Raw genomic sequence first — 12,181 nt, 5'->3', positions numbered from 1 at the left:
TGTGGGGACAGAAAGCGGGGTGTACATGGACAGGCGAGCAAACGCTGGGTGTTGTGGGGGCGGGGATCAGCATGTACATGGATAGGCAGGCAGCGCTGTTGAAACTGAATTTTCCTTTGTGATTGTTAGTTCAAGGGCAACGCTGGGACCTTTCCTGCCTTGAATGCATATGGGTGGGTCTCAGGGTCTCTTTTCCCTCACAAGCCACAGAACTGCAGCCTGGGTATTACAACTTTAATCAGTTTTATTTCCAATTGTTGTTGCTGTTACGTAACTTCAGGAATTTCACTGGTGACAAGAACCGTTGCTCTTTGCTTCTCAGATGGTTCAATCTCCCATCTCTCTATACATGTAAATGTCCAAACCCTTCCCGATCCTTGATTAGCTCATGGTCTCAACTATGTCTTGTGGCAATGAGTTTCTCAATCTAATTAGGCATTGAGTGAAGAAAACATTCTTTTTTAATCAGTTTTGAATTTACCGCGTTTCAGTTTAATTGAATGTCCTCTTGAACTTGTATTATGAGACAGGGAGAACACATTCTTGATCTACTCTCTACCAGTAAGTAATTTATGAACTTTTCTCATATCCCCTCTTATTTATCTCCTTTGTAAGGTAACAATCCCAGTCTTTACAACCTCCCTCCTTGATCGTTCCCTGAACACCTCTAGTTCTGCAATATCCTGTGTGAGAAGGGTGTCCAATACTACACAAAGAAGTCCAGAGGAGGGTGAAACATTGACAGACTGATCTCATGCATTGTATTTTCTGTATGGTTCCCCATTCCACTCCTCATGGATACCAATGTTTTGCTTAGCTTCTGTCCAGGATTGCACTGTGAGTAGGGTCTCACAAAGCTCTGTCCTGAATTCACATAGTTCAATTAGAACCTCCTACGGTGTTTGGGGAGTTTTTCCATCCAATGGCATACATGTTGCAGTTATTGACATCCAAGTTCATCTGCCATTATGTCATCATTCACCTGGCTGGGTTAGCTCCCTCTGAAGACTTCTGTGGACTTGACTATGACCTAAATAATCTGGTGCCATCTGTAAATGTTGTCACCTCACTGCTCACCCCCCCATTTCTAAATTGGTAATAACTATAAAATATTTACCGTATTATTTGTCATAAAGTGTGTAACCCCTTCGCTGTGCTTCTCTCCCTTCACAGGCACCTTGAGCATTTCTGAGCCTGATAGACGCATCAACCACCTCATGGCAGCTTTCAACCTCACCCCCTCTGGCCCTTCAACATTCATCCTAATGGGCATCCCTGGCTTGGAAGCTGCCCATGTCTGGATTTCTATCCCATTCTCTACGTTCTACATTATCAGCCTGTTGGGAAATTTCATGCTTCTGTTTGTTGTAGGCAAAGAGCAGACCCTGCATAAGCCGATGTACCTGCTGGTCTGCATGCTGGCGCTCACAGATATCAGCATGTCTACCTCTGTCATACCAAAGGCACTGTGTATATTTTGGTTCAATTTGAAACACATTACTATGGGTGGCTGCCTCACCCAGATGTTCTTCCTTCATACGGTTATTGTTATACAGTCAGCCGTTCTCGTGACAATGGCCTTCGATCGCTATGTTGCCATATGTAACCCTCTGAGATACACTACGATCCTCACCAACGCACGAATAGCTAAGCTAGGGCTCTTGGGTTTGATAAGAGCAGTTCTCATCATTCTGCCTATGCCCCTGTTCCTGAGTAGGCTGCCATTCTGTGCCAACCGCATTATCCCCCACATATATTGTGAGCACATAGCTGTGGCAAAGATGTCATGTGGGGACTCCACAGTCACAAGGATGTACGGCTTGGTGACAGCATTTGTAGTCATTGTGTTAGACCTGACACTCATTGCCCTGTCCTATGGTCTGATCATCAGGGCTGTCCTCAGAATCTCCTCCAAGGAAGTCCACCAGAAAGCCCTCAACACCTGCACAGCCCACATCTGTGTGATGCTGATGTCTTATTCTCCCTGCCTCTTCTCCTACATGACTCAGAGGTTCAGTCAGGGAATCACTTCCCATGTTCACGTCACCTTGTCTAACTTCTATCTCCTTGTCACTCCCATGCTCAACCCTATCATTTATGGGGTCAAAACCAAAGAGCTTCGTGACAAAATGGGCAAATACACCTGCAGAAGGTGATCACCGGGGGCCACTGACGTTAAACCCTGAGTGACAAGAGGGGGAAAGGACATCTCATTAATCAAGAATGCTCTGTCCCAGTTAGGCTGAACTTAGCATTGCAGATTTCCACAGTCTGAGAAGTTCCTCATATCTAATGTGTTATTACGCCATGACCAAGCACAGCTCTCTCAGTTGCTGAGTTCCCTCTCTCTGACCATCCCCTGACCTCTTTCAGTGTCACCCATCAAACCCCACACACCCTGTCTCTTGGCCTTTCCGTGACTTCCAGACCACCAGAAGATACTGCAGTTTTCTGACAGAAGTTGTGTTTCCATTAGTCCCTGTCTGAAGAGGATTCTCGATCAGTTTGACAAACTGAAGCTACACGTTTAGATAGCCAAAGACAAAGCAAGAAACTACAGTGCTGAAATTTTTTATTATATATACAGTGATCCGGTGTACAAAATTTACCTGATTTTTCTACTTCCAATTCTTCAGTAAGCTTGGAGGATAAAACAAATATTTCAGTTGGAAAGTGTAAAACAGGAAAGTTTCTGCAAGAATTGAGAACATTCTACTAGAGCTTGTTGGTGAGAGTTGTGAAACAGTTTGTTTTAGAGAACTGGACAGCTGTGTTAAACTATGATATCGCCTTTGAGTCATATTACTTACTGCTTTGCACAGTCAATTTTGGAGTCGCTTTCAGCCAGTCCTTTCAAAACACACACTAACCGTTCCCGTTGTCGAAGATGTCAAGAGTAGGTGTTGAGATTTCATGTTGGAGTTTCTGAAACAGGTGAAACAGGGATTATCACCAAACATCCAGGTGATTGAATCACATGCACTACTAAGTCCTTCTACTGCACTCAGCCCTGCACGAGCTAGATTGGATAATATCTCATTTTTGCCATTGGTTTGTGCATACCTTGGATAATTGGAGCAGCAGGGGAGAGTTTTGCCAATGGTTCACTGGCCGCATACTCAGGACAACGAAGTTGAGTAGTTTTGGGTTGAAGTTGTCAAACACATGGATGCCGCTGGGGACAAAGGCTTTATTGAACTTGGCTTGTTTGCGCTTTCATTGCTTTTCCTACCTTTTTGCAACACTGCAGTTGAAAGACTGTTTCTCAGATGAACTTGATAAAACCAAAACTGCATACGAAGATGCAAGAGAAACTTTTAGAAAACATTCTTCATGTTAGGTGTATATGCAACGACACAAATTCTCTTGGGAACTGTTTTCACCAACAAAATTAACGATTGCACTGGTTTCTGCTGATGTCTGATCAGCAGCAGAGCATTCTATTTCTGATGAAGATAGAGAGGATCAAATGTTGTCTTTTAGATTCAACACAAAATATGGACATTGACTACCATCGTTGAATGCCATTAGAATAAATATCATAAATATTGTTGTTTTTATACTCCACTTTTTGGGGGTTGTTTGAAACATTTGCCACCCCCTAGTCAGGATACTAGTACCAGTACTATAGTAGGGAGCTGTGGGGACAGAGACAGGATAGTGGACGCCGGCCATGCCACAAGTAAGTCGGCAGTTGAGCACAAGGAGCAGCTGGGAAGAGGAAGGTGGGGCCATGGGCAGAGGACCCATCACAGGGAGACGTCACCAGACAAGAGGGCCTTGAAGGCTGGACTCAGAAGGGGGGGACGTGAATCTAATAGGAGGGCAGATGCTGGGGAGAAGGGTCCTGCCACCTAGACCCTGAGGGTGTGTGGCCACTGCCAGAGCAGGTGCCTCACCTGCAGTATCATAACAGAGCGGCCAGTGCCTGGGCAGGAGACCTGGAATGTGTGAGGAACAGACTGCGATCTTTCCTTACATCCCATAAACATTTGTTTGTGATGTTCCTGTGCCCACTGAGTGGGGTCCCTTGTTTCCTTGAACCTTTCCCATTTTTTCCTTATTTTTCTTACAGTTGCTGTTTAATAAATTATATTTGGTTTGAACTTAATGTAATGATCAGTGGGTTAGGGAAGTGTCTGGTGTGAAGAGAGTACCCCGGAGTGGGGACACCCTAGCACCTGTCCTAAGTAACCACAATGAGATTGGGGGTTCAGCCTCCCAGGAATCCTGGACCCAGCTGTGTTACCATTATGAGGACTCTGCCACACAGGAGAGTGGAAGGGGAGTCCTTGAGGTCAGGCATTCCTCTGGGTAAAGGAGTGGGGACTCAGACCGTTTTACTAGCCAGTTCCCCTGGGGTAATGTAGAAGCCAGGAAAGTTCTTCACAATAGTTCTGTTGACCCTGAGTTTATGGGCTAGTTTATTACGACTTGTCAATGATCTGACCAGGAGATATTTAGGTTCTTGTCCCAATCCAGGCTACAGGGTTAGAGAACACAGAGATTTCAACGTCATGAGAGGACTCTCAGATTGTGTGGCAGATATACTGAGGACAATACCAAATTGTTAAGATCTTTATTAAAATGAATAAAAGAATAATAAACAATATAAAACACAGTGTCACAAAGAAGTAATATAATTCTATGACCCCTGGTGGTACCATCTCTATTCTAAAAGACTACTTAAACTTGCATACTCACACTCTTCCAAGAAGACCTGGTAGTGCGAGACAAAGGACCAGCCTTGTCTCTGGCATGCCTGATGAATTTGATGGTCCAGGCTTCCCAAGTTGATAGGGATTAGGTTTGAGTGTTGAGCAGCTAAGCTGTATTGCAAAGCTGAGCTGACAGAAGATAGGAAAGAGCCACCCTCCTGCATGGTTGTTTGCCCTCTTATAGGGTCCTGGCATTACCACAATCAGGGCCCAGCCTACCATGCCCAAATCTTATTTCCTTACCCAGATAAATCTTCGGGTACACTTACTCTATAGATTAACATATTACGACATATACACCTCCACCCCAATATAACGCTGTCCTCGGGAGCCAAAAAAACTTACCGCGTTATAGGTGAAACTGCATTATACCGAACTTGCTTTGATCCACCGGAGTGCGCAGACCCCACCCCCACCCCCGGAGTGCTGCTTTACCGCGTTATATCTGAATTTGTGTTATATCAGGTTACGTTATATCGGGGTAGAGGTATATTCATACATAGTAATATCGATTATCTCATCCCCAAAACCATTACCCTTGTCCTAACTTATGACTTCCATGTACTGTGGTGTACCCTGCAGTTACTGGTCTGTTCCAGACTTATGGTAAACATATTCTATTCTTTGTTCGCTTCCCTATTCAGTTCCCCAAATTTAAGAGGGGTAACTGGTAGGCCATTTATCTATGCCAAAGGTTACAAACCCTTATACTGACTTCCTCTAGATAATCATACAGGATACAGGCCTGCAGGTTCATTGCGTTACAGCCAACTATTATGAATAACTATTATGATTAACATATACTGAAATTCAGCATAAACAAAACCCAAGAAAATAATATAATCAATCAAACCAAAAACACATTGTAGCAAGCTAGCAAACTGGCCTTATGGGCTACAGTTCCCCACTTAATTTAGGGAACTGGGACAAACCGATGGGTGGGATTTCAGTGACATTTAAAGAGATGTGTAACTTGTGAAATCTTCATATAAATGATAAAAGCTGAAATGTGTAACTTTGGGGAGCACACTTTCTGAGTAAGGGGAATGCAACATCACTGCACAAGACAGCTTCCAAAAAAACTGGTATCATATGCACCTTTTTCTTGTATTATTTTATTATGGGGTTAGAGAAGTAAACCTGATATTATTTATTTGGCCTCTTGAACATATTTCATTACAAATGAAAGCTTGGTCAAGCAATTGACTACACAATTGATCAACAACCAGTATGAATCCCTCCTTCCTCTCAGATTCAGAATTTAGACACAATGAAGGCACCCACGGAAATAATTCTCCTGAGCAAAAGGGCTGTTGAAGTTTACAAGCCTTCAGCATTAAAGAAATTAATGGAAAATTTTAGTTTTGTTTTTATTATTGTGCTCCAAAGCAAGATTCTGGACATGGGAAATGCTGTTTCAAAACTGCTACAGCCCAGCGACACAGACCTATCCAAAGCTGCAGGATTACTTCCCAATGTCACTGAACTTGTAGCTATTTCAAACTGAGTTCAAAGAAGCCAAATGTTCAGCCAGTAAATTATCAGGAAAATGGGGCAGACAAATCAAGTCTGAGGAAAAGTGCTTGAGAAAGGCAGAAAGGCAGGGGAGCTGCTCGTTTTGTGGCAGACCAGGGAGGAAAGCAACCATCAGCTCCAAGGGAGATGAGCTGAGGGAAGGCAGAATTTCTCCCTGAACAACTGCCCGAAAGAGTGAAATGGAGGGGCCAATGGCCTGTGAGGGGCAGGGCAAATGGCAGCCCCTTTTGTCCCCTCAGGGCAGGGAATATGGAGGGGATGATGGTGTGCGAAGGGCTGGGGGATGGAGCTGATGGGAAGTTGAGGGCAGCTGGTCATGGGGACCTGGGGGAAAGATACAGTGGCAGGAGGAGTTGGAGTCAGGACAGGGAAGACATAGAAGAGGCCAGGAGTAGGAGAATTGGTGGATGAAATGGAACCAGGCAGAAAATGACAACACAGAGACAAAGGAGGACGGAGGGCTGCAGGGCACAACCCAGGGGCTGGGAGTGCAGGATGAAGTCATTGGGGCCTGGAGTGGGGAAATAGGTGACAAGGTGAGGAGGGGATCCTGTGGGGAGGAATGGCATTGATGAGGAGAGAGGATTACTGGGCTGGAGAAGGGGCTGCTTAATGTCTTCATGGTTGGCGCGGGGCTTCATGGACTATGGAGGGGAATGGATGGATGTGCGGTTTGCATTGGGAGTTGTTTGGGGGATGTATGTTGTGGCTGCAGAATACACCGGGGGCTGTGGGAGATTCCCTGGAACTGTGGGGAGATCTGGCTGCTTTGTTTAAATTGCACAATACAATAAATTGTTTCAAATCCAGTTAATGGAAAGATTACAAGTTCACTCGCCCATGTGCCGTACGGTACACACTTGGTGGTGTCGATCCACAATAGTACGTGTGGAATTTTGGCTGATTAAAGCACAGGCAGCTCCAGGTCTGTCAGTCTGGCACCTTTCACAAGAATAAAATTCTCTTTGAGGAAAAAAAAATCAGGGTCAAATCCTGACCAAAAGCAAGTCAGCACCAGTCCCCTGACACATGCAGTTACACCATTTACACCAGCTCTGGGATGGACGATTGCTGAATATTGCGAAACATCTTGTGAATTGGGTTACCCCTCAATCTCGGAAGCTGCACCAGTCAGTGCAGAAATACTTCAAATCATTTACCTTTTAGGTATTTTCCATTTCTGCTGGTCGAGCTAAAACGTGTAACAATACGATCAACGGTGATTCCCAATTGATTAACTGATCCTCAAGGGCTTTTACCCGCTGCGCTATAAATGTTTCCACACTGCATGCCTGACAGAAAGAGGGAATGTTTCTGAGCAGAGTGTTTAAGCTCTGCTTCCTCAGGAGTAAATGATGAACACTCTCCAGCTTCTATTTTAGTGGCTTTGGTAAGTGCGCTGATCATATTGTATCTATTTCATTTATATTAATGGGCAGTCTCAACTGCTTGAAATGTTTAATCTGTAAACAATGAGAATTGCAAATTTTTATTATCAGCATCATTATTAGTTATTTTATAGAAGACCCAAAGCCCTAGGAGGACAGGTCCCTGCCTTGTGGTGCTTGCAATCTGAGAGCCCAGTGGTGCAAAAATTGCCCATGTCGCGTGGAATTTTCCATGAGTGAAGAACACAAAACCTAGTGTAAGCCAGCTTGTGTTTTTAACTCCCTGTGGCACTTTTTTGTAAGTACCATTGACTTGCCTGGGGCTGTGTACGGTAACAAGGAACCTAGGAATGGCCATAGCACATCCAAACTGAGGTCTATTTAGACCCATAACTTGACTTGACAGACACTTAACAGCAAGGGGTGCAATTAACCCTGGAGTGGCAAATACTGACTAACCTGCCTGTAGTTTCTAGCTAATGGGAGAGTGTGCTGTAACCTCTGAAAGGGTGACTTGCACTTCATGCAGCTTCCGGAGGCATGGTGCTTGCTTGGAATATAACACCTCCCGGAGTGTCTTCTAGGATACCATACGTGGGAAAATCAAACTCTTTGTCTTTGCTCCAACAAAACTTAACTTCAATGAGGGTTTTGCTGGGTAAGGGCCAGTTGAGCCAGTTGATGTCCCTAGGAGTCCTGCACATAACTGAGGATAGGGTTTTTCACAGTAAACTTTGCACATGGCAAAAATCCAGGTTGAGGAATGCTGGCTCTCTGCATGGGGTGGATTTCACCCAGTCTGAGCAAAGGAGACATCTAGAATGAAGACAGTACACAGCTAACATTCACAGTCTTCAGCTGCTCCTTTTCTTTTGGTCCCCTTCCCCTCCAATACTAACATAATGTACAACAGTAGGGGCAGGCTGGCATTTATAGCTAAAACACAGCAGAGCTGGATTTTGTTCCCTGTTCTGCCACAGCCTCCTTGTGTGGCTTCGGACACTCACTGTCAGTCATCACTGAGTAGTTTGTATGAACACTTCTCAGCCCATAGGCCATTCGCAAAACATATAATTTTTCTCCTGTCAAATACATAAACCATTTACTTTTTTATGGTGGACCCAAGCTAAACAGTTGAGATCTGGATCCAGACTGAAACCTTGTTCCAAAATGCACGGGTGTTCTGATCCAATGTTTTGGTTCAGGTCCACTCTGCTTTTCTTATGTGCCATTTAATAATGAGTTCATACAAGTCTTCATATGCCAAGCTCCATCTAGGGGAGAGGGTGTGGTCCAGTCTAATGAAGGGGCACTCATCTGAGAGCTGGGAGACCTGAGTTCTGTCATTGATCTCCTGTGTGGCATTGCACAAGTTGCTTACCTGTTCTGTGCTTTAGTTTCCCCCTCAGTTAAATGAGGATCTACATCCTCCTTCCTATGAGTGTCAATGGGCTTTGAATCAGACCCATTGATACTTGTGCTCTTTTGTAAATCACTTTGAGATTTATGAATGCAAAGCTCTATATAAGAACAGGATATTATTAGTAATGGAATTTTATAACTGAGATGGAGATCTGTGAGTACCAAAAGGGTTTTTAATCAAAGTACTGACTCCAACCTGTCTGAAGAGCAGTGGCAGGATGGGCCATATTTTTTGTCATGGTGTCACGTATTTTTAATAATGTTGTTTTTATTTGTAGGGAATGTGGTTTAAAAAACTGACCAGAACCTCCCCAGTGCATCATGCCAACCTGCAATGAAACCAACATGAGTAATGCAACATTCCTCCTGGCAGGCATCCCAGGGCTGGAAGCTGATGGCCCCTGGATCTCCATCCCCTTCTGTTCCATGTACCTCATTGCAATTTTAGGAAACGGTCTGATTCTGTTTGTGATAAAGACACAGCAAAATCTCCATGAGCCCATATACTTGTTCCTTTCTATGTTATCTGTCACTGACCTTGGCTTGTCTGTTTCCACCTTGCCAACAACGTTCAGCATCTTCTTGTTTAACACCAGAGAAATTGGCATTGATGTTTGCCTGGCCCAACTTTTCTCTATTCACACTTTCTCCGTCATGGAATCCTCTGTACTATTAGCTATGGCATTTGATCGTTTTGTTGCAATACGCCACCCGCTGAGATATACTTCGACTTTAACCAATGCAAGGATAGGAAACATAGGGCTGGCGATAATAATCAGGAGTAGTGGTCTGCATATCCCATCTGTCATTCTTCTCAAGAGGTTGCCCTACAGCAAGATCCAACCTCTCTCTCATTCATATTGTTTGTATCCAGATGTGATGAAGATGGCCTGTGCAGATACTACGCCCAGCAGCTTCTATGGTTTGTTTGTTGTCCTTTCTTCTCTGGGTTTAGACTCAGTGCTCATTGTCTTGTCTTACATCATGATCCTTCAGACCGTACTGAGTATCACATCCTGGCAAGAGCGTCTCAAGGCTCTGAACACCTGTGTCTCCCACATCTGTGTCACCCTGCTTTTCTACACCCCACTGATCAGTTTGTCTATGATTAACAGGTTCGAGAAAAAGGCTCTTCCTCAGAGTCAAATTCTTCTGTCTTATCTCCACCTCCTCCTCCCCCCAGTGCTCAATCCCATTGCATACAGCATAAAAACCAAAGAGATTCGTAAACGAATCATGAATATCTTTCAAAACTATTCCACTAACAGACTCCAATGGGGTCACTGATTTGGTCTGTCTAGTCTGTCTATCTAGGAGCCAATATGGCCCATGGTGTCCAAGTGCATCTGTCACGCTGAACCAGCGAGGATTAAGCAACCGGCAGGCTGGTTGAACTAAAAGCAACTTTAAAGACATATTAAAAAAATATTGAAATGATAAACAGGGCCATTCCTTGTAGATAGCTAGCAAAGCCATGGTAAATAAATTAGAGTTCTTGAAATATAGGCCTGTATTGTTAGAGAATCAGAAGTAGATACTAATTGTATTTCTCTGGGTTTACCTATATCTTATTAGAAGTTCAACAATGTGACCAAATTAGCTTGTAGATGCTAAATTTCAGTTCCTATAAGTAATGTTTCATTACTTATTGTCTTGATTCAGAGGTCAAAAGGGGATATAAACATTTAGATGAAACTTATGGTGTAATTATATCATTGTTTTTATTTCTCTTTGAAGTTTGTAATAAACTACCTGTGAATCTCTTCAATGATTAATTGCCTTATGCTAAAAATGCTAATAGTTATCAGTGTATACATAGGAAATAGAGATTTATTTCAAAGCAACAATGCACATTACCTATTCTTCATCTAAGGAAGGCCTGCTGTGATCATTTGTGGACAAGAGGCTAATCTGCTGAACTTCAGTTATAAAGGGACTTTGGGGCCTGATCCTTGCTATCTCAGATCTGCTTAAACTTTGTCAGGGGAAATTCAAGTGACAAGATGGAGGACTTCTGCATTAGCCCTGCAATTCTTATGGAAGAATTTGAAAAAAACTCTGCATATGGACTGCCTATTGGACTATGACTTTTTCCATGAATTCCAGAAGGATTTCAACAAATCGGCAGCCTCACCATTTCTGCTTTGAAACTGGCGTATGAACTGGACTCATATGTGTATGTATAATAATCTTTTAACACAGTAACTCTCTTCCTTTTCCTTTTAAATAAATCTTAGATTAGTTAATAAGAATTGGCTGTAAGTGTGTATTTGACCTGGTGTGTAATGTGTCTAATCTCTTGAGAGTGGTAGAACTTACAGATGGTGAATGAGATTTTAAATAACCCTCACTAGATGGACTTGGCTGTCTTGGTGGGAACCAAAGGCTAGATTGATTAAAGAGAACTGTATTTTGACTTCTTGGTATCCAATCAGGTATTATAGAAGCTGTTTGGTTACTTTTTGGTGAATCATTTATAAGAATAAGCCATCACTTTGGAGAATTGTCTGCCCTATTCCTTGCAGTTTGCCCTGATTGAGCATTCTCAATATATCCCCTCCAGCGACAATGGTCACAGCCCCCAAAAAGGAAATATTGTATTGTTCACCCCAAAAAATCCCAGTTAGCAAAACTGCAGTCCTGTATCCTTAAAGCTTCTTGTTCATGAATAAAGTGTATCCTGTTTTGTACAGGGAATTAAGTTGTTCAGTGGAATACATGTAAGGAAGAAGGAGTTTTAAGGGAGGAAGACTACATGCATTCGTTCCTAAACTACTTAGCAGGTTGACTTGTAAATTCTCTGAAAACTCATTCTGCACTCAGATAGTAAGTGTTGCAGTGTTGGCTGAGGCTACACCATATTTTTCATAGATACAGAAGTTGAATCCCTGCTCTAAGAGAAAAACTTGACTCAACTTTAACTATGGCTTCACTATTGATGCCACCATAATAAAATATATTTTTTTAGCATTTTTACCTTGCTCTGAATTGTAAATAATTGTTATTAATATTTACTTATTTGTTGAAATCCTTCCTTAATATGTCCTTTATTAATGAAATCTGCGTACCATGAAGCCTTCTGTTAATCTGTTCCGCACAGTGTGCCATCCTCATCTT

At 43.0% G+C, this 12,181-nt stretch overlaps 2 protein-coding genes across 2 annotated transcripts; both read left to right on the top strand.

The window, feature by feature from the left end:
• Nucleotides 1-1,217: 1,217 nt before the first annotated feature.
• Nucleotides 1,218-2,156, top strand: LOC128835507 (olfactory receptor 52P1-like). The gene has a single exon (XM_054025036.1). The coding sequence runs from the start codon at nt 1,218-1,220 to the stop codon at nt 2,154-2,156; it is 939 nt and encodes a 312-aa protein (XP_053881011.1).
• A 7,229-nt stretch (nt 2,157-9,385) lies between these two features.
• LOC128844860 (olfactory receptor 51G2-like) lies at nt 9,386-10,351 on the top strand. Its single transcript, XM_054042960.1, has one exon. It carries the CDS (start codon nt 9,386-9,388, stop codon nt 10,349-10,351), a length of 966 nt encoding a protein of 321 aa, XP_053898935.1.
• The last annotated feature ends 1,830 nt before the right edge of the window (nt 10,352-12,181 follow it).

Source organism: Malaclemys terrapin, chromosome 1 (genome assembly GCF_027887155.1).
Source record: "Malaclemys terrapin pileata isolate rMalTer1 chromosome 1, rMalTer1.hap1, whole genome shotgun sequence".
Lineage (NCBI taxonomy): Eukaryota > Metazoa > Chordata > Testudines > Emydidae > Malaclemys > Malaclemys terrapin.
Note: the sequence above shows the minus strand (reverse complement) of the source record. Positions and strands in the feature narration are given on the sequence as shown.

Coding starts and splice junctions, on each gene's coding strand:
- LOC128835507 (XM_054025036.1), top strand. CDS start 1,218: ATGGCAGCTTTCAACCTCACCCCCTCTGGCCCTTCAACATTCATCCTA.
- LOC128844860 (XM_054042960.1), top strand. CDS start 9,386: ATGCCAACCTGCAATGAAACCAACATGAGTAATGCAACATTCCTCCTG.